This window comes from Vombatus ursinus, unplaced genomic scaffold (assembly GCF_900497805.2).
Source record: "Vombatus ursinus unplaced genomic scaffold, bare-nosed wombat genome assembly UNPS02009835.1, whole genome shotgun sequence".
NCBI classification, from domain to species: Eukaryota; Metazoa; Chordata; class Mammalia; order Diprotodontia; family Vombatidae; genus Vombatus; species Vombatus ursinus.
In genome coordinates this window covers 10,268,187-10,291,578 of record NW_020949613.1, presented here as the reverse complement: position 1 = coordinate 10,291,578, position 23,392 = coordinate 10,268,187, and the positions used below count along the sequence as shown (strand labels likewise).

General features: G+C 35.0%; 1 protein-coding gene across 5 annotated transcripts in view; it reads right to left on the bottom strand.

Moving 5' to 3' along the window:
* Positions 1-23,392, bottom strand: part of PHF3 (PHD finger protein 3) — a 100,091-nt gene that overhangs the window by 44,552 nt on the left and 32,147 nt on the right. For 4 of the 5 annotated variants that reach the window (XM_027852882.1, XM_027852879.1, XM_027852881.1 and 1 more), the window contains 2 exons: positions 5,824-5,985; positions 2,381-4,127 (listed from right to left, as the gene is read on the bottom strand). In XM_027852882.1, coding sequence (XP_027708683.1) covers positions 2,381-4,127; positions 5,824-5,965 — 1,889 coding nt within the window. In that variant the 5' untranslated portion in view covers positions 5,966-5,985. Of the gene's footprint in view, positions 1-2,380; positions 4,128-5,823; positions 5,986-7,967; positions 8,101-23,392 lie in introns of all 5 variants that reach the window. The other variant, XM_027852883.1, reaches the window with a different exon arrangement.

The following is a 23,392-nucleotide window of genomic DNA, read 5'->3' as shown; positions in this document are numbered from 1 at the left end:
TATAAACCATTCAACATAAAAAAGAATGGTGATAAATGGAGAGAAAAATGCATTAGAAAAAGGAGATGAAAATTATCTCCAGATTTGCCCAAACAAGTTCAATGGCTTAGACATCAATGAAAAGGGCAAGATTTATGTTGCACTACAACTGCATTTTGATAAGTAAATTGATTATATGCCAAGAAAATACACTAGAAGAGTCAATTTCTTATGTAGTCATGAAATATTAATCACTTAGTTATTAATAAAAGCTAAATGTTTGAAAAGTGCTTCCAAAAAAAGGTGAACTTCTATGTAAGTCTATCACACAGTGTATCAGTCCTAAGTCCTTTTTAATCTACACTGTCAATGTTAGCACAGACAAAATGGTAATTTGGTAACACCATTAAAGGAACATTCAGTTTATATAAGCTCAACAAAACAGTCAAAGGACAGAGAAGTTCATTTTAGATGAATCATCTAAATGAATCATGAATCCCTTAGATGTCATGATTACAGGTGTTTCAAAAGCAAAAATTATATTAAAGCGTAGACAGAATTCTGGGGGAGGGGCGAGCAAAAATAATGGAAATGAGGACCTATTTAAAAAAAAAAAAAGTGCACAAATGCCTACCAATCCTGTGGTACGGTTTTATTTAAGGAACTCAAACTAGTATAACACTCCTAATACTCCATTCTCCCTGAGCAACTTGAGAAATTATTATGGAGAAGTTTTTTTCCCTTTAGACCGGAGATTGAACAGGATGACTTACAAAGACCTTTCCAATACTCAAGTTCTATAATGATAAACTCAAACACTAGAGCTCATTTTATCTTGTTTTGTTGTTCAGTCATTTCAGTCGTAACCAATTCTTTATGACCCTATTTGGGGTTTTCTTGGCAAAGATACTAGAGTAGTTTGCCATTTCCTTCTCCAGCTCATTTTATAGATGAGGCAAACAGGGGTAAGTGATTTGCCCAGGGTCATACAGCTAGTTAAGCATCTGAGGTCAGATTTGAACTCAGGAAGATGAGTCTTCCTGGCACTAGGCCTGGTGCTCTATCCACTGTACCATACTGCTATCCCTTTAACTTGTTTGGTATTACAAAATTTTAACACGGAAACAGTAAACTAGATGCGTATCAGCATTTACAGGAATCAAATTTACCAGGGTATTCTAACAAGGGTTTCATTTGTACTGAGAGAATTTCCTTTATACCAAAATATTTTGAAAAAGTCATATACTGTTCAAAAGCAAAGCCTGACTATTAAAAATGACCCAAAATGGCTTGGGAAAAGTGAACAGATTTCCAGCGTTCTGGTATCATGAAAGAAAAGTCTCTTTAACATGTCATTTCATGTACAGTAAAAAGCAAAAATATTACATCTTAAGCATCCCCATCACTGATTCCTTATTCCAAAAAGAGTATACATGATGTAATTTGTGAATAATGGAGAAAGTAACAACATTACTTTAATTTCAAAGAACAGGAAAAGACCAAAGGTCAAGTAGTTTCCTAGCCAAATATGTATAGCATTTGTCTATAACGTGGCATTGTACTAGTGTTGTTGATAGATGTTCAAACAGCAACCTGAAATGATGAATTTCTGAATGACACTCTGGTTTAAATTTCATCTCTATATCCTTTCTTTAAAAAAAAAATAGTTATTATTAAAGGGACAATTCTATAAAACTACAGGGTTCTGAATTCTAAGGATTGAGTAGAATCAGCTTTGTTTTAAAAGTTCAGAGAATTTATAAGAACACTTTTAAAATACTGCATTCAAATAAAAAATACACATTTGCCCTACTCCATGTTAGAAAGAAAATTAAGGTGACAATGTAAAGGCTGTCAAAACAGTTTTTAAGCAGCCAGGGTGATGACAAATTTTATTGCAAAATTCAAATTTGGTGTTTATAAACATGATAGTTGTCCTAGGAAATCATTATGTTTCACTTTACACAAACTCTTTTTAATAATACATAATGTTAAGAATTTCCATTACATACTTTTTTGACTAGTGATTTTTGAACCAAATAAAACAAAAATGTAGGTGTTAGATGCCAAAAGTTGTGAAGCATTCATACTGATGAGTCTTAAGTTTGAATTTTCTGATGCCTAGAAACTAAAAAAAAAAACATTTCCTAAATGTTTATAACAAAACATTTATACATAAATTGGTTGATTAGTAATATTACCTTTTCAGAAAACTCTCCAAGATGGCAAAATTATACAATCAACTCGGTCTTTTTATTAACACACTTAAGTTAAATTTTTTGATTTGCCAAAAACTTCAAAAGTACTCCTTTTTACATAAAGGAATAAATTATCACACAATTCCCCACCCACATTTTTTTTCTTAAATGTACACATCACACATATATACACACACACACACCTGTTGCCATGTGGTTTTTTGCAAAAACCACACTGCTTGCTGGGAGCCCACATATATTTGTTTTCAGATGAAGAGATGTGTTCTGAGCCTTCTCGTTTTACAGTAGATATGTTATCTGGAATGAACAATGGAGGTTCATCCAGAGAAAAACTTTTACTACTTCTTCTTTGGCGTGGTTGAAGGTTCTTCTCAGCTTTTTTTACTTTCAGTTTATCCTCTTCCTTGACAGGTTCTAAACCTAAATATTCTACATCTTCCTTTACATAACTATTAGTTTTCATTGTTGCTGATAACTGCTGTTGCTTATGGATTTGTTTCTGGTTGGAATGTTGCAAATGTCTAGTACGGGCTGAAGGTGTATGGTGAGAGTCTTTAGAACAACCTGGGTGGCCACGCATTTTATCACTCAAAGAGTGAGTTAATAGTTTAGGAGTCTGTGCCAAATTTTGAGCCTGTGACCCTCTTTTCAATGCTGTATGAGTTTTCACAGATTTGATCTCTGGACCACTACTTTGTGATTTCACATTTTTATCTACTTGTTTTTTTCTAACTTTAACTGGCTTATGAAAAATTTGCTGAGATTCTTCAGCATTCCTTTTCATACTTTTAACTCTAACTCTAGTTTTGCTATGAATTTCTTGTTTTGCTGAAACAATTTTTTTTTGAGTACCCATAGCTATGTTTTGCTTAGACTGAATCAGAGATTTAGTATTCTTGGACTTAACATTCTTGCAATCTAATGAAGAAATATTACTGGACTGGTTGTTTCTATCATCTTGAATTTCTGCTATTTCATGAGATTCTATTTTAATATTTTCAGCATGTCGTTGTGGACTTTGGTCAGGAGGACCACAGATACTGTCTTCTAAAACACTGCTTTCTGATTCATTAGTATTAGTATCTACACTCTTTAAATCAGTTTCATTAAATTCTGTAATATCTGAGTGGTCATCAGATACTTTAGTATCTGCTCCTTTAAGATTACCCAAAAGGTTTGTTGTTTCTTGAAGTGAGGGTACAGCTTTAACAGCAGTTTCCATAGCATCCTGCAATTCTGTATTACATTCAGCAATCTCATTCACAGAATTGGATAGAACTGCACTGTTCTTTTCTATATTGTTTGGAGTTGAACAAGCAGCAACATCAGACGAGGTAGCAACAGCCTCTGCTACTTCCATTTGGTCAACCTCTCTGGAAAATTTTAAGGTTTCCTTTGATTTATGGTCAATACTTCCATTAGAATCCTTTTCTTCGAGATTAGTTTCACCTGTTTTATTGGTAATAGGATCATTATGTTCAAGTTCTTCTTTATCTAAAAGCTTAAAAAATACTGGACTGTCACTCTTGGTTTTACTTTCTTCTTGTTCTTCAGTACTACAAGTCTCTGATAGGTGAGGAGTAGTTAATGAATGCGATGGCACAGCTGTTTCTCCCTTGTGACATTTATGTTTAATATCTAGTTTGGCTTCATCCTTAAGTTTATGACAAGGTGATGCTGCTGAATGACTTGAAGAAACTGTTAACACTTCAGGTCCCTCTTCCGTTAACCCAGAATGTCGACTACTCCTTCTAACTTCTGGTTTGGGTGGTGTACAAACACCTTCTTCCTTATTTTGACACCTGTCCAGTTGTCTGACTCCTGTTTTTTGTACAGATGCATTCTTGACAGCTGCTCTCTTTGAATTAGTTAAAGGTGTTGTATTTGAACGCTTGGCTATAGTGCTTTGTCGCAAACTTCGTACTTGTTCTATCACAGGAAAAAAACAAAACAAGAATAACTTAGCTATTTTAAAGTTTAATTTAATTTCAATACAAACCTGCACTATATGTGGTACATCACCTTTCTAAATATTTGGATTTGTAATCATTAATTTTCAAAACAAAAAAATACTTTTAGATGAAACGGTTTTCTTGTGGTGGTGACATGCCTTGTTATAGCAAATTTTCTATTTTCAAAGTTCTCAGAATCATAATTGTACAAAAATCCACAGAGTTTGGACTACAAGTGAATCTGAATATAAAGCATGTTTTACTCAGGCCTCTAACCCTTAAAAAGTATGATGACAAACAAGTAAAATGGGCACTCTATACTATTAGCCCATAACTTGACTTGAACAAGGAATAAGCAACATATTAAGACAAATAAAGTAAAAATGTCATCATTTCAATGTAAATTTTAAAAAAATTAAAATCACCCATCACAAGTAGACTGAGCCAACCTCTACAATCCATACTCACTAAATTTTTATTAATGCTTTTTTTTTTTAACTTTTATCATTATATAACATGCAATTTCCCCCAAGAGAATATACCAGTTTAGTAAGGAATACATAAATAGCCAGTTTGGAACCTTAAGGGACCACACATAAAGTGGAGCAATTAATTAAGTCAAAAGAATTATGTCAGTTCTTCATCATCCAAAATTGGAAATAGGGAAACTATACTAAGTGAATATCAAAGATGATCCCCAAACCCAATTTTAACCTTAAGTTTCAATTTTTCCCCTATCCTGGAATGACTAACAAATAAGAAGAAAACCGTGTTTTCCCTTCTTTGTCCTCATTTGTATTGTCTACTAGTGGCAGCACTAACAAGCAGTAAAAAGCCAGAGATCAGAAAACAGAAAAGCTTGAAAGATATAATTTTAAGTCAAATATTTAGCTCTGGATAACTACTACTTTATTGTATATGAATCAAAGTAGAAATTATCAAACTTTGCTTTCTTTATGTTTACCTAGAAACTCATACTCCAAGCTTCAGAATTCATTTAATATTAAAATCTACAACTAAAATGTTTTCAACCTCAATAGAATACTTGTATGCCAATTAAAAAATAAACTCAAAGATTTCAACTAAAGCTCAGATAAATGCATGTTCCATTTACTACATATACAGATTTTTACTATCATGAAAATAATTTCTAATATTTTATAGACCTGGTTTTAAAAATCTAATCATAAATGAAATAACTGAAACATTATATTAGTAGTATCTTATTTCAAATCACACTAATTTGTTTACAGTGACTAAGAAGAAAATATTTTCAATGTTTTCACTGGTCATTCAGTTATTAAGGAAAAGTTAACAGCATCACTATCTTATCCTCTAACTATACCTGTGATAACACTACAAACCTAGATTAAAGAATTACATTATAATTATCAAAGATTATTAATTCCCTTTTCTCAAAATAACATATAACAATTAAGATAGTTTGTTTTCCTACTCACTAATACAATTATAAACAACACATCACTGAAAAAATAAACAGTACTAAGCAAAACTAAAATAAAAAAATATATATTACTAAAATAAGTTATTGTAAACTTTATGACTTATGAGCAAACATTAATCCCCAATAAGTGTACAACCTAACAAACTTCTCTCTTGGAAATTACAACCCATTTACTAAATCAGATTCTCTCTCTCTCTCAGAATATTACCTTGTGCCATTAAACGAGGTGATTTTCTTGGTGATCTGACTGAAGTTTCTTCCACTTTGTCCCTCAAATTTCTGTTAGGCAAAATAAGTTCTTCTTCATCAATGGTATCATTACCACTTTCTTTAACAACACCGTCATCCATAATATCATCAAGACCAACAACTGAAAAAACAAAAACAAAAGAAAACAAAAGATCTCAACATGCGAATAAAATAAATCTAAAAGGATTCCTAAAAAGAAATGAGGAATCAAAACAGAATTGAAAAGGATGTGAGAAAGTTTAAATAAGATATCACCTCACCAGAAAGTATAAATCCATTCCCAATATGTATAAAAACATTATTTCCCTGAGCTCCAAGGACTATAGTTTCGCTATTCCTCCATATACCACAGAATGATAAATGGAATTAAATAACCAAAGCAATAAGATTCTAATCAATAGATCATCATCAACCAGCTAATCCCTTTGTAAGCAAGACCTGCTGACTAATCAAAATCTGCTTCCAATTCAGATCTATGGGCACAAATTTAAGTATTGGTGGATTGAAGAAGCTGATCTTTAGTCCAATGGAACCCACAGAGATACTACAGCCAAGTCAGGGTCAAATTTGCTACAGGATTGGGATCAAGTGTCTGGCTCTGAAAATATGCATACGGGAAAGTCCCCCCCACAAGATCCACAAGGAGTCATATCATATTTAGATCCAGCCCTGGGAAAAACATAAGTGTGGGAAAGATTGGTGACAAAGGCAGGAGTTTGTTTCTTCCCAGGATGACAAGTGTGCCAGAAACCCTTTGACAAAAAGCTTGGAAGAATGGTCAAAACTGGCAATATTGCATCATAAAACCTATGCCCCAATTCCAGATGGGATTCAGGTTAAAACCAGGTTGGACTGAGATCAGCACTAACTAGGACCACTGAACTGTTATCTATTTGGCACTTGTCATAGATACACTATTTTCCTTTGAAATTAAATATATCATAAAATGCTAGAAATCAACTATATCTCAAACTTGAGGAAAAGGATTGCTGTCCAAATGACATAGAAAGGATTCACTCAAAAAGGGAAGAATGATAAGGAACAGCACACAGTAAGGGATTAAATTACTGTGGGGCATCAACCAGCCAGAGTTGGTCAGATGAAGAGAAGAAAGGAGCCTGATGGGTGAGGAAGATATTAATAGCAAGTACTTTTATTTAAAAACCACCTTTTTGAAAATTGGCCAATGCTTACTTTTTTTATGTGGCTACAACCTAAAAGTTAGAAGGGAACCTCAATAGTAATTTGGTGTTAACCTTTGCATACAAGCAAAATAGACCAATTAGCTGTTAGTCTAGTTATTAAAATTTTTAAAGATATAGAGATCTCCTTAAACTCACTATGCAGTATTGGTTGATTTCATATCTAACAAATTAAGATGTGCATATGAACAGTTGTAGGTAAATTTTTGTATAACAAATCCTATTTTGCCACTGACTTTTCTTTTATAATTTCAGAAATTAATTTCCTAAATTAAACACCAACCTGAAATAAAAAGGACACAACCATAATTATCTACTTCAATAAAGAGTATTTTTGTAAATCAGTCTATTTGCATTTCCAACCCTCCAATAAGTTAGTCTGATAGAAAATTTTTAACAACTTTGCACATTTTTCACGATAGCTGACATTAATACCATTTTAAGATTAACAAAGTCCTTTATATACATTATTTGACTGACAATTATTAATTTTCACTTTGCAAATGCAATAAAGATCAAAAATATTAAATGACTCACCCATAGTCATACAGCAAGGGAAAGGGAATAAGCATTTAAGTGCCTACTATGTACCAGGTTCTGTGCTAAGCACTTTTTAGAAATATTATCTCATCTGATTCTCACCTCACCTTGTAAAACAGGTATTATTACTATCCACATCTTACAGTAGAGGAAATTGAAGCAAACAGAGGTTAAATTATTTACCTATGTTCACAAAACCAACCTAAGTGTTTGGGACCTCATCTAAACTCAGTTTTCCTAAAACTAGGCTCTGCACTCTATCCAACACCAGGCTGCCTAGTGAGCATTGGAGGTAGATTTACAATCTAAGTCTTTCCTGACTCTAAGTCCAGAGTTCTTTCTACTACACCAAACTACCCACCTCCTGATGAGAGGTGATGGCTTCAAGGTGCAGAATAAGAGATATTTCTTGGACATGGCTAATGAAGTAATCTGTTTTGCTCAATTCTCCATCTCGGGCACAAAAGGAACAGGCATGGTCACACTTAGATGAACTGAGAGGAGAAGGAAAACAATTACTCAATGACAAGGATGTAGATGGAAACCTCACACCTCCCCCACCAAAATTAACCTAGTAATTATAATGACCAAGAAGTCAGGACAGTGAGAAGAGTTGAAAAGACATCCCTCTTCTTACCTTCTCTGAAGAGACTATAGTTGTGGAAAATTACGTATATTGTCAAACTTGGTTGACATGTCAGTTGGTTTTGCTGAACACCACTTTTTATTTCTCTTTTTTCAATACTTTGCTACAAAAGAGCACTCTCTGATAGAGGAGGAAGAAGGAAAAGATATTCAAAAGTAAGTATTCCTTCCCTTCCTTCAAGACACAATTTAAACACCACCTTCTAAATAAAGTCTTGCCTCCCCTCCCCCCACAGCTACTTCCTTCTCCTAAACTATCTTTTTTTTTTAAGCTTCTTTATAAGCATTCTGTACATATTTCTATTTGTGGTGTCTCCCTCATTAGTCTCAGATGTATCCCCAATATTTAGCAGCCATCTGGCACACAGTAGATGTTTTAATAAATGCTTGCAGATTTACTGGTTGATATAAAATCAAATCTCAATAAAAAAAAGTTTAATAAAAGGCTGCCATATGGAAGAAACTCAACCTTGACGCTAGAAGGCAAAACTAGGAGTAATGGGTGAAGCTGTAGAGTCAGATTTAAGTGGAGGTGGGTGGAGATTCTGCATACTTAAGAGTATGTTGGTGTTTTAAATTAAAAGTTGGGGGGTTTTTTTTTGGTTTTTGTTTCTTTTGGTGGGAGGAAATGGGTAGGTGTGGATTTTAGATTTTATTTATGAATAAATTTTGAATTTTAACTAAACATCTCAATTCTAGAGCTCAGATGTAAACAGTAGGTAAAAAGAGGCCATAGGGAAAATAAGTTAATAGCTTTGTGGCATAATCACACAGATACCCTTGACTATTATACTTGACCCCTCTGTTGAATTAAAAGTAACCCATGGAATTGCCATCAATCAACAAGCCTTTATTAAATACTAACTTACCCTCAGAGGTTCCCAAACTTATTTGGTCTACTGCCCCTTTAAAAAAAAAAAAATTAAGTGTTCCCCCCGAAATCTACTTTCTTTAACCCTTTAATGGTTTTTTAAAAAAATTTGCATAATTTCAAAAAAATGTAAATTTTTTAATGATGCATCTTAAATTTAATAATTATTGTAAACTGGGGGGGGGGGAGGATTTCCTGCACTGAAATTTTGATTATGTAATATTGTGTCATGTAACCACATCATATTGTGAACAAGTCATTACAGCACATATTCCTGTCAATGCATGCTGGACTTCCTGACAATGTGTGACACACTTGCCTGCCAACACTTGCTTGTTAGGACCTGTTGGTTACAACTTGCATTTTGTGTTTATTTGGAAAATAATGTAATCACTACCACTTTAACTCCGTTACACAATAGACGAAACATGTATGAATGATTTTTCAAAATTTTCTTCTCTTCTTTGCTTATGCTTTCCACCACTGCCTTATTTTTATTCAATGCCCCCAAACGTACCCACTGCCCCCCTGAATCATCCCCAGTGACCCCCCGTTTTTGGGAACCTATGTTACTATGTTCCAAGCAGTGTGCTAGGTGCTGGAAATACAAAGATAAGTTGTTAAGTCAGAGCTCTCAAGGAGCTTACATTTTTTTTTAAATGGGGGGAGGAGTGGAGAACAACATTAACACAGAAGTATATGCCAACTATATACTAAAAAAAGTAGGTGTGGGAAGGGAGGAATTAGCGACTAGGGGCACAGGGTGAAGTTAATTAGGAAAGGCTTCATGTAAAAAGTGGTGCTTGAGCCAAATTTTAAACAAAAACAGGGACTCCAAAAGGTGAGTAAGGAGAGAGTATTCCAGGCATCAGGGATAGCCAGTGCCTTTAAAGGTATAGCTAGAAGACTGAATGTCATGTATAAGGAAATACAAGTAGGCCACTATAAGTGGACCACAGAGTTCATGGAATGGAGTAATAAGGGACTGAGTTGTGTGAGTACTTTAGACATTTTGTGGAGACAGAATTGACAAGAACTGGCAAATGACTTAGTATGAAAGTGAGAAATCAAAGATGATACCAAGGTTGTGGACTGAGTGATTGGTAGGATGGTGGTTACCTCAATAACAACAATGAAATTTGAAAGAGAGGTGGGTTTGCCGAAAAGATAGTATTTCTGCTTTGGATATGCTGAATTTAAGATGCCTACAGAACATGTAGTAAGAAATGTCCCCTTGTTAGCGATTCAAGGCTTCAACCCTGGAGAGACATGGGCTTGATATACAGATCTGCCTCATCCACTTAGGGAGGACAATAAAATAGAACTGAGTATAGGCTTTGTAAGAGGGCAGCCTCTTTAAATGGTCAACTCAAAATTCCTGGACTCTGAGGACTAGTGGGAGTGTATGTCATTAACTCGTGCTGTTGATGTTATCAAAGAATTCTTGGTCAGACATGGGCTGGAAAAAATGTAACTTCACACAAAAATTCAACAAGAAAAAAGTGATGAACAGAAAGCATGTTTTCATGCGAAGACCATGCAGGTTATCCTAAGTTCATTTAATGATGAAAAAAATTATGAACCTTATCACCAAAAATAAGTAGCTAGGTGGTAGAGTGGATAAGAGAGCTGGGTCTGGAGTCAGTTAGACCAGAGTTCAAATTTTACCCCAAACACTTAGCTGTGTAACCCTGGGTCAGTCACAGTCTTTGTTTGCCTCTATTTCTTCAATTTTAAAATGGGAATAAGAACACCACCTACCAGATAGGGTTGTTGTGAGGATCAAGTTAAGACATTATTTGTAAAACATATATAACACAATGCCTGGTGCATAGTAAGTGTTATATAAATGCTTATTTCCTCCCCCCAAAAAAGGATTAAGAAAATAGCAATTGCAATTTATATGCTTAATCTCCTATTTCTATAAAATTGTTATGAAAAATCTACAAATACACTGATGGCATCCTTGATGAAGGTATGAAAGAGGGTAAACAAAACAGTCTTTCATAAACCATATTCTATAGCAGACCACATCTTTACTATCACACAATTCACTGAAAGTTTCAGAGAACTAAGAACTTTACTATGTTTACTGTCTATTCTTAAAAGCATGTGATTCAGACAGTATAAAATACCTGGGGAAACCTAGGAATTACATGAACATAACTATAAAAAACTCTTTATGCAAATAAAATCAGATTTAAATAACTGGAGAAATAGTAATAGCTGATGGGTAGGCAAAGCCAATATAATAAAAATGACAATTTCACCTAAACTAATCTATTTATTCAATACCATCCCAATTAAATTAACGAAAAAATTATTTTACTGCACTAGAAAAAATAATAACAAAATTCATTTGGAAGAACAAGAGTTCAAGAACATCAAAGGAATTAATGAAAAATGTAAATGAAGAAAGTTTAGTAATACTAGATCTTAAACTACACAATAAGGCAATAATTATCAAAATTATCTGGCACTGGGTAAGAAACAGAAAGATAAAACAATGGAATATGGTAGACATACAATACACAGTAGTAAATTTATCATAATAACCTTGTGTTTGACAAATGTAAAAATTTAAGCTTTTGGGATAAGAATTCATTATTTGGTAAAAACTGTTGGTAAAGCTAGAAAGCAGTGTGGCAGAAACTGGGCATAGATCAGTATCTTACACCATTTACCAAGATGAGGTCAAAATGGACACATGACCCAGATATAAAGGGAGATACCATAAGAAAATTAGAAGAACATAAACATATTACCCATCAGACTTATGGATAGGAGAACAATGAATAAACAATGAATAAAACAACAAAATAATTTCTATTACAATAAATTAAAAAGATCTTGTAAAAATCAATGTGGCCAAGACTGGACACAAAACAGAAAATCGAGAGAATTTTATAGACAGTTTATAAGATAAAAGTCTCACTTCCCAAATACATAAAGAACTTTCTCAAATTTGTAAGAATACAAGTTATTCCCCACCCAATTAATAAATGATGAAAGGATATGAGCAGGCAGTTTTTTGATGAAAAAATCAAAACTATATATAGTAATATGAAAAAATTCTCTAAAATCACTACGGATTAGAGAAATGCAAATTAAAACAACATCTTACACCTATCAAATTGGCAAAAATGATAGAAGGGGAAAATGAGAAAAGTTGGAGATGTGGAAAAATTGGGACACTAATTCATCACTGTTGGGGGAACTGTGAACTAATCCAACCATTCTGAAGAGCAATCTGGAATTATGTCCAAGAGTTATAAATCTATTCCTACCCTCTGGCCCAGAAATACCACTATTAGGTCTGTTTCCCAAAGGTATTAGAGAAAAAGGAAAAGAACTTAAATGTTCTAAAATATTCATAGCAGCTCCCTTTCTGTGGCAAAGAACTGTAAATTGAGGGTATACCTGTCAATTGGGGAATGGTAAACAAGTTGTGGTATATGATTGTGATGGAATAGTAGTACTGTACTATAAGAAATGATGAGCTGGCTGATTTTAGAAAAACATGGAAAGACTTGTATGAAGTAATGAAGAGTGAAATGAATAGAACCAATAGAACATTGTACACAGTAACATCAATATTGTTCTAAGAATTACAAATACTTAAATCAACTAAAAAGGATCTATGAAGGAAGACACTCTCCACATTCACAGAAAGAACTGATAAATAAAAGCATGTATGGTATGGTTTTACATACACACACATATATACACATTTGTGTCTAATAGTAGCCTTCTCTAGAGGTGGGGAGGGAGGGAGAAAAAAATAAAATGGGCATAGCAGAGAACAAAAGAAAACTTAGAAGGAAGCACAAAAAAGCAGGTATCGTTTTTGAAAACAATATATCGTTTTTATTTTTTTTAAACCCAGCATGAAATGGAAATTCATGGTTTTATATTGAGTACTCTTTTTATGCTGTGCCACATACATGCAAATTTTTTTTATTAAAATTCAAAATGAATAATTTTTTATGAATCAGGAGGGAAATACAACCTTAAAGGCTCTCCCTCTATGTCTCCCACCCATATGTCAAAATCAAAATCAAAAATATTCCCTGAAATACAGGTATATTACTCAACAAACCTGTTATTATTAATGTTAAGTGAAGATAAAATAGGGAGACACCTTACAAAAAACCAACTAATCCACGTTTCACATAACAGCCCTTCAAATACTTGATGACAGTTACAGGGTTTCTAAGACTTTCTCAAGGTAAGTACATCCAGTCCTTTAAACCATATGATCTCAAGGCCTTTAATCACTCTAGTTATTAATCTTTGCAAGCTCTCTAGTATATCGAGGTCGTTCCTAAAACTCAGAACTGTACTTTAAATTGCAAAGAGGGAATGGAGGTGTGTGCTTAACCATAACGACATCTTTAAAAAGAAGAGGTTCAGTGTAGCCTTATGTAAAATGTACAGAAAAAGAAATTCTGAAGGAGACGAACAAGTAGGACAGTTCTGAAAATACAATACTGAATTTATTGTATTCTCTCTGAGCAAAGGAGACTCATTTTTATATTTAATCCTTTTTTTCCCATTTTCCCATGTATATGGAAATAGTCTTATTACATTATTTTTATCAAGTACAGAATACCAAAAAATATAATTTTTAAAAACAAGGTAATTATGGATTTCCACTGTGCTATAAGAAATGATGAGAAGGCAGACTTCAAAAAAACCTGGACAAACTTACATGAACTGATGCAGAGTTAAATGAGCAGAACCAGGAGAACATTGTACACATTAACAGCCACACTGTGCAATGACTGACTTTGATATATCTTGCTCTTCTCAGCAATGCAACGATCTAAGACAACTTCAAAAGACTCATTGATGGAAAATGCTATCCACATCCAGAGAAAAAATTATGGGGTCTGAATGCAGATGGAAGCATACTATTTGCTCTCCTTTTCCTTTCTTGTTTTGTTTTATTGCTTCATTCTCATGGTTCCTCCCATTAGTTCTAATTGTTCTTTTCACCATGACTAATGTGAAAATATGCTTAATATGAATGCTTAAGTAGAACCTATATCAGATTGCACACCATGTTCCAGGGAGGACGTAGGAGAGGAAAGGGGAGAAAATTTAGAACTCAAAGTCTTATAGAAGTGAATGCTGAAAACTAAAAATAAATTCTTAAAAAAAAAATACAAAAACAAAGCGGCCAGCAAGGTGGCACGGTGGACAGACCACTGGCCCTAGAGTCAGGAGTTCAAATCTGGCCTCAGACACTTGACACTTACTAGCTGTGTGACCCTGGGCAAGTCACTTAACTCCACTGCCTAGCCAAAAACAAAACCAAACAAAACAAAACGAACAAAAAAAAGGGGGAATTAGACTAGATCAAAAGTTCTTAACCTGGGGACTGTGAACTTTTAAAAAAATATATTTTGATAACTGCATTTCAATATAATTTGTTTCCTTTGTAGTCTTATTTATTTTATTCATTTAACAACATTACCTGGAATAAGCCCTATAGGCTTCACCAGATTGCTAATGGGTTCTGTGACACAAAAAAAAGATTAGGAACTCCTGAACTAGAGAATCTCTAAGACTCCCCTCCAGCGCTATAGCCTGTATCTCTGAAGACTACCGCTAACTCCCCTTTTTCTCCCCCAACCCTATCAAAATTTCTATTTCCTTAATAAAATAGCAAGCAATATGTGATGGAAAGAGAAGGAAATGTGGAGTGAGGAAGGTGAAATTCTCGTTTGGTATTTAAAACCCTTCACACTATGGCTCCAGAGGCACTACAGTAGACTGAAAAGGAAGACCTAGGGTCAAGTCCTGTCTCAGATACTTACTAGCTCTAGGACTTTTTAGGTAAGTCACTTAACTTCTCTGAGCCTCAAATTCCTCATCCGTTAAAAAAAATAGGGGGGGAGGCCTGAACTCATGATCCCATCTTTCTCAGATTATTAATCATTACTCCCCTTTATGTACACTATAGTTCAGCCAAATCATCCTCCCTGTTTGTGTTACACTAGAAACTCCATCTCCTACAGATGCACAGGTTATCCCACCCCCATACCTGCAATGTGCTCTCTCCTCATCTCTTAGTATTCTTAGTTCCTTTTAAAACTAAGCTCAAATATCACCTCCTAATTGAAGCCTTATCTGAATCCTCAAGTCAGGATCCCCCAAACTACTTTTGTTTTTATTTTGTATGTGCATTGTATTTACCTGGATGTATTCACATGGTCTTCCCTAATAGAATGTAAGCTCCCTGAGGACAGGAGCTATTTCACTTTTGTTTTTGTATTCCCAGCACAGTAGCTAGGACATAGTAAGTGCTTATTAATATATGCTAATTGTCTAATTACACATATACCTCTCTGAAACTCAGTTACATATGTAAAATGAAGACATATAGGACCTATTTTAACAGAGTTGTTTTGAAGAGCTTATGTGTATAACATTATATATAATTTCTCTCAACTCCAGTCTCACATCAATTCTCTGCTGTTCCTCCTTATCCCTATTCCCGCCCCCGGCATTCCAAATTAAACATGCCCAAATTATTTTGTTGCTTCCCCTAAAATATTGTGTAAATATCAGAAAGAAAAGAAGAAAACAATCTGGACCAAGTAATTAAGAAAGTAAAAGGAATGTCCCAAATGAATCACCAAAAACAGGGATCATATTTCAAGAACAGGCCACTGCCACCACCTCTCAAACCCACCACTTATACAAAACAGAACTGTGTTCAATTCAGAAACTTGGCATCACATTTCTGTAAGGTTTCCAATTTCTGTTCTAGGTGTTCATTAAAATGAGTTTTGAGTTTCCAAACACAGAAATGTCTGCATTTTTCAGGATGTCCACGGAACATAAGTTTAGGAAAATTTAAAAAACCGTTCCTGTCCTGATAACATTACTAGATTAGGTGATACTTTCATTTTGAAATATTAACTTGAAATTTTGTCTCCCTGTGAGCAACCCTGCTGGGTTGAGTTAACATTAGCCATTTCGAGGACTGTGGGCAAAATCTCCATCTTGGTCCTCTTTTTCAGTCTGCTAAACAGGACTTGTCTTATAAAGTTTGGAAAAACTACACAATATGATAAGACTGTAACAACAAATTATATTTTTCATTTGCGAGAATAGTAAATAAAGGTGACAGGAAATAATAAGTGTATCAATGTTACTTTTCCCTTAGTAACAATTTTACCTAACCCAAATCACTTAGCATGACATTTGATGCTCCCACTCCCAACAATTTGTATTATTCAACAAAAAGCCCTATCCTCCATTCCCAGCATGAAGGACAACATGAGTATGATGAGGAAGGAGGGAAGACTTGGGTCAATAATTCTGCTTGGTAGCAACACAGTTGACTAGGAAGCCAACAGACCCTAGTTACTCCAAATTTCAGCCAAACTGGTCTACCTAAAGTTCCCCTTCCCCTCTGTACTCTATCTCCTGCCTTCGTGTCAACCTTAAATAAACTTTCTCATCACCTGAGACACTTACTAGCTGTGTGATCCTGGGCAAGTTATTTAAACTGTTTGCTTCAGTTTCACCTCCCGAGGCTGTTGCGAACATAAAATGAGAGAACATCTGTAAAATACTTTGTGAACATTAAAGCACTATATGAATGGTAGCTAATATTATTATCCTCACTCTGTCTCTCAGAAGCCTAGCTTCATTCAAGGCTATACCATCTCCTATGGGAAGCTCTTCCTGATTTTTTTAGTAGCTAGTACTCACACTCTCTTCTCAAAGCATCATGAATATACTTATATTTTATCTCCACCACAGAAATATGTAAGCTCCTTGAGGGCAGAGAATGTTTTTGTTTGTTTTTTTAAATCTAGCACAATGCTTTAAACATAGTAGAAATTCAATGGATTGGTTTGAGCTAGGCTGAGATGGACCTTCAATGCTAGAATAAGGAGTTTATATTTTATTTGATAAGCAATGAGAAGAAGTATGTTGTAGTAGAATACTGGCCTCTGCCATGTAATGGCCACGTGACACTGGTCAAGTCAGTAAAGCTTTCGGTGCTGTCTAGACAACTTTCTAAGGCTACAAATTGCAAAAAATGAACTGAACTATACCAGTAGAGGGGGCTTACTATCCAAAAGTTCCCTTAAATCAATAAAATCATGGGTCTAGTCCCTACTGCTAAGGAGTAGAGAGCTAATAAAGGATTGTTGTTGTTGTTGTTGTTGTTGTTGTTGTTGTTGTTTTTTAAGTATAGAGTAGTTGCTAAGAAGAAACTGGTCGAGATCTCTATGACATTTCACAACTGATTCATTTGAACATGTTCTGCTTCAAAATTCAAGTATGTCTTAGGAGAGTTAAAATACTTGCATCAGAGATAAGTTACTCCTACGTTACTATAATCACCTATTGTCTAATACCTTAAGATTTCCCCTGAGTTCTGATTAAAGGGTAGAACAGATAGGGGCAATTCTGAAATAGAAATCATTTCAGGGAAGGTAAGCCTGGTCTGAATGTGGAAATAGGGGATAAGGACAGGCAGAAAGAAAGGCAAAGTCACTGGGTGGATTAGAGAAGGTGCAGAAAAGAAAATGAGAAAGCTTTACCTAAGGCCCTATTAAAAACTAATTTCCTAGATTTCCTTAATCACCAAACTACAGGTTGCCAATGCCTACCCAGTAGGAACATAAAACAAGGAAATCTACCAACTGGGACAATGTTCACATATAATGTGGATCCTAGTCTTGGAAGTCAAGAGACTTAAGTTCAAATCCTCCTCATTTATTAGCTGTGTGACTCTGGCTAAGTCATTTAATATCTCAAAGCTTCAGTCTCTATTCAGTTAGTAAGTAATTATTTAGCAGAGCACTTTACTCCCAGAATAACCCTTCAGGTAGTAATTCAAGGTCTAACACCTGAGGCAGCTAAGAATCAAAGTGGATGGAGACTTGGACCTGGAATCAGAAAGAGCAGAGTTCAAATGTGTCCTCAAACAGTTACTAGCTCTGTGACCCTAGCTAGACAAGTCACTCAACCTGTTTGCCTCAGTTTCCTCATCTGTAAAATGGGAATAAAAATAGCATCCACCTCCCAAGGTTGATCTGAAGATCAAATGAGATATTTGTAAGGTACTACAAAAATGTTAGCTATTATAATTATTATTAACAGGTTCGTTATTTAATTTCTCAATTCACATGAGATTAAAAGCAGACAATTAGCAAAGTGAGCTGGCTGGATATTGCTAGAGGAAAATACATTAAAAGCAATACAATTCACTTCACACTGAGTTAACAAGTTAAATTAAGCAAATAAATTAGTCCCTATACTCAAAGACTTTACATTCTACTGGAAAAAAGAGGGAAGAGGAGTAACACCAAAAAAGGAGTAAGAATTAAGTACACAGATGTATGCATGTGTGTATGTATATATACGTGTGTATACTCACATATGCAAGTGCCTACCATTCACTAGGCACTGTGCTAAACATCTTATACTCACAACAACCATTAGAAGTAGGTGTTATTACCTCCATTTTACAGCTGAGGAAACTGAGGCAAAGTTAAGGGACTTGTCCAAGGTCACACAGCTAATGAGTGTCTTGAGGCCCACTGCACCACCTAGCTGACAGGGAAAAGAATACAACATGCATTCATAATAACTGCATTAGAATAGTCATCTAAACCAGCCCTAAAGTCAGGAGGACCTGAGTTCAAATTCGGCCTCTGACCAAACACTTGACACTTACTAGCTGCATGACCCTGGGCAAGTCACTTAACCCCAACTGCCAAAAATAAATAAATAAATAAATAAATGGATGAATGAATGAATAAATAAATTCATATAAAAAAATAATAGCCATCTAAGATCATTTAATTATAAGGACAAGCAGTCCTACATATCACAATAGTCCCTAAAGGCATAATGTAATAATTGGCATTCCAAAATTAATATCAAAAGTTCTCTTTTCAGCATATTACTTCAAGACAATATGATACTTTCTAACCTTGTTCTTCATCTTCATGCTGACCTTTAATCCTTCTAATTCCCAAGTTCTTTCTCATTCCATCACCCCTGCACTGGCTACACTCTTTTCCCTTCTACATACTAACCCCTTAGTGAACCAGTTCAACTCTACATTGTCCTCTCAAGTCTCTTGTCCTACTATTTATTGCTGATCTTGCCCTGCCAAGACTCAGTTTTGGATCATTCCCAACATCCAATGCCTTTTCTTCTGTTCAAGTGCTGAAAAGAAGCTAGAGAAAATCACAAAATTTCAAATTAGGTAGATTACAAATTTACTTTACATAATCTCAACTGGCCCCCTCACTGTGGCAAGGTAATCTTTGTTGCTGTTGTTCAGTCATGTTGGACTCTTTGCAACCCCATTTGGAGTTTTCTTGACAAAGATACTGGAATAGTTTGTCATTTCCTTCTCCAGCTCATTCTACAGATGAGGAAACTGAGGTTAAGTTACTTGCAGAGTCACAAACAGGGTTACAAACAGGATTAATGACTTGCCCAAGGTCACAAAGCCTTACTAACTGTCTGATGTTGGATATGATCTCAGATTTCCTGACTCCAGGACTATCCTGTGAGTCTCTATCTAGTTACCCTTTTTACACATCCCTAATAAACTCACCACAGCAACCAAAGCAATTTTTCCAAACTTTAGTCTTCTATACAGTTCTCCTGGCTTTCCCTATACCAATTCTCTTAGTTAAGAACCTTGACTCTTATTTCACTAAAAAAAAATTTGACATTATTCACTTGAGAAGCCCCTCTTCCATGCTCATCTCACATCACTAAGATGTCTTCTACCACTATCTTCTCCTTCAAACCTTTCTCACAGAAGAGTAGCCCTTGTCCACGGACAGCAAAAATCCTCTATATGCACAAGTTATCACATGCCATCTTGTCTTTCCCAGCAGATTCCCCTCTCTTTTGTCCCCACTTTCTCACTTATTTTCAGTCTTTCCTTTACTGGTTACTTACCTACTGCCTACATACTAACATCTCCTTCCGTGTATCTCTCTTCCCTTTCCTAGGTAAGTACCTCGAGAAGGCTTTCCACATCAGTGCCTCCACATCTTTTCTTCTCATTCTCTTAACTAACTCTCTACAGTCTGACTTCCTACCACATCATTCAACTGAAAATGCTCATCAAAATTATTAATGATCTTTTAATTGCCCCATCTAAAGGCCTTTTCTCAATTGTCATGCTCCTTGACCTCTCTTCATTCAACTTTTGACCCCGTCAGTCACCCTCTTCTCCTCTGATACTATTTTCTATAGGTTTTCATGATACTTCCCTTCTGGTCCTCCAGTCTGACCATTCCTTCTCAGTCTCCCAAGTAATTTCCACTAACCATGGATATTCTCCCAAGGCCCTCTTCTCCCTCTCTACAATTTCCCTTCGGTGAGCTCATCAGTTTCCAGATTCAATTATCATTCAGACCCACTTATACAGCCCTCTACCTTTCCCTCTCACTGCACCTCTGCTCTAGCTGAAATAGAGCTCTAGCTGAAATAGTCATATGAAGATGGTTCTACAACACCACTAACCCATTCAGAAATACCTGTACTTTTTAAACTGTACTCTCATTAAATTCTCAGTATGACAAAAGAACTGATACTAAATTAGTAAAAGTCATAGCTATTAAAGCATAATTTTTATCAGTCTTCATTAGACTCTCAATGTGCATATCTCCTTTAAGCATGTCTAAAAATTTTCAAAAAAGGTTAGTCTGCAAACCATAGGCCAATCCTGGACTTTAATATAAATGCAGAGATCATATTGTTAAAGGAATGGGTAGTGAACATCTAGAAAATTAAGCCAGCATTGCTTTAACAAGAACTGGTTAAACCAGCTATGAACAATTGTTATACTACAAAAGTGGAAAGTGTCACGAATTACCTGCAGCAACTTTTGCCTACCTGTTTTCAGTAAATAAACTTGGGCGGAAGGGGGGTAGGATTCTTGGAGTATATGTAGGGAAGTATCTATTGTGTTTTTTTTAATGTAATAAAAAAAAAGAACAGGTTACATTATACTAATCTGCTTCAATTTTTAACAGGGTTACTCACTGTGGGTTGCAACATAAAAATAAATAAATAAATCAGTAAGTTATTCTGAGAAGGGAAAGCATCACCAAATACGGAAAGACTTCAATGAGTAATTAAAACCTGAAGAAAGCCCTGTATCCATAGCTAAGATCTACATACGGCTTTAAAACTTGCAAAACATACATTTTATCATTTGACACTTAAAGCAAACCTGTGAAGTAGGTCTTAAAAGTATTTTATCTCCATTTTTACCAATAACTTGAAGCCAAAGATGGTATGTTTACCAAATTTAAAGTTAATACAAAGCTAGAAGAGATAATCAACATAATTAAATAATAATTAGAATCTAAAAAGACCTCAAATAGCCTGGAATATTGGGTCAAATCTAATAAGATAAAATTTAATAGTAAATGCAAAATATTACAATGGGTTAAATAATCAACTTCATGAGTTCAAGATAGAGGAGATGCAACTAGACAGTAGTTCTTGTGAAAAGATTTAGTAATAGTCTACTGAAGTAGACTACAAACTCAATGAATTCAGTGTGATTATAGCAGCCAAAGAGACTGACTGCTTAGATTTCATTGAGAGGTATATTGCCTAGGGCAAAAGAGGTTACAGTCTTCCTGAGCTCTGCCCTGATCAGACCATACCTGTACTGTATTCAGTTTTGGATACCACATTTTAAGAAGGTCATGTGTAATTTGGAAAATGTCCAGAAAAGGACAAGCTTTTAAAAGAATGTGTGGGGGAGGGGATAACAATCATTAAGAATTTAAAGGGCTGTCTTCCATTCTGCCACAGATAACAATTAGTAGGATAGATACATTAAAGTTTTAAGTTGTAAAGAGTCAGATTTAGACCTGATGTTAGGACCTTTCAAAAGTGGAATAAGCTGCCTTAAGAGGGGATTCTCGTTCAGGCAAGGACAGGACTTAATGACCTTTGAGGTACTTCCAACTATGAAATTCTGAGATTTTGACTTTCAAGATAAGTATCTCTAAGTGCTAAATAAGCCTGCAGGCAGAAGTCAGTTCAAACTATAGCGAGAAGCTTTTGTAACATCTCTTAAATTTTTCAATACAATAAAAGCTGACAAACACAAAATAATCTGTATTGCAAATAAATTTGTAAAAATCACAGCCATATTTATAAAATGTTTTTACATGTCTGTTTGACAACAACCCAATGAGGTTAAGCTTCCCTTATTTGCTCTCTTTTACAGATGAGGAAATTGGGGTTGAGAGAGGCTTAAAGTGGCTTGCCCAGGATTTCTCAGCTAGTAAGATTCTTGAGGCAGGATTTTAACTCAGGTATACCTTACTCCAAGTCTAGTACCCTATTCAATACATCACCTAGCTGCCTATTATTATTTTATTTGTCTGTACATGTATAGATAGATAGGAACTAGACCTGTAATTTCATTAGCATAGGTAAGTCTCAAGTAAGTCAACTCCTTCTACCACTGCAGCTTACTACCCCCTCTCTGTAACTTACAGTCTTAGAGAGTTTCCTAAAGTAAATAAAGTGCCCAGAGCCAATAGTGGCAAAGGCAAGATTTGAGTCTTCCTAGTTGTGGGATCAGTTCCCAGAACAAATTTGATCTCAAAGGACCCACCCAAACTCATAAAAATATTGAATACACTTTGAATAGGATACAAATATGCACCTGCCTCCATTTGTGGGGAAAAAATAAAATAAAACAAGATCATGGAAACTTTCTTTAAAAAGCTTGAATTATCTTAAATTATCTTTAAAAAGCAGCATGATTATTGAAAAGAGCAATGGAATCAGGCATTGGATAAAACCTAGGCTCACACCCTAGCACTGGCATTTAGTGTGTTGTATCATCCCAGCCAAATTACTTTACTCTCTGAACAGGTATCTTAATCTGTAAAATGGGGATATCATCCTTAGTCTAGAATATCTTCACAAGGAGACTGAGAAAAGCATTTTATGACTACGAATTATCACCCATTTATGAACAGGTACACTCATCTGGAAGAAGGGCCAATTTTATCTATCTATTTTTATATACACACATACACAAACACATACATATATACACACACAATTAATTCTCCCTTCCTCCTCTCCCAACCTCCACCATCATCCAGGTATACTTTCAGAAAATCTATAAATTTTTTCAAATAATATTTTTAGGCCAGGTATATAGAAACCCCCTAACTAGGTTCCAAAACTTTTGTATAGTGCCAACTATATACAGCACTCTTATTTATCCT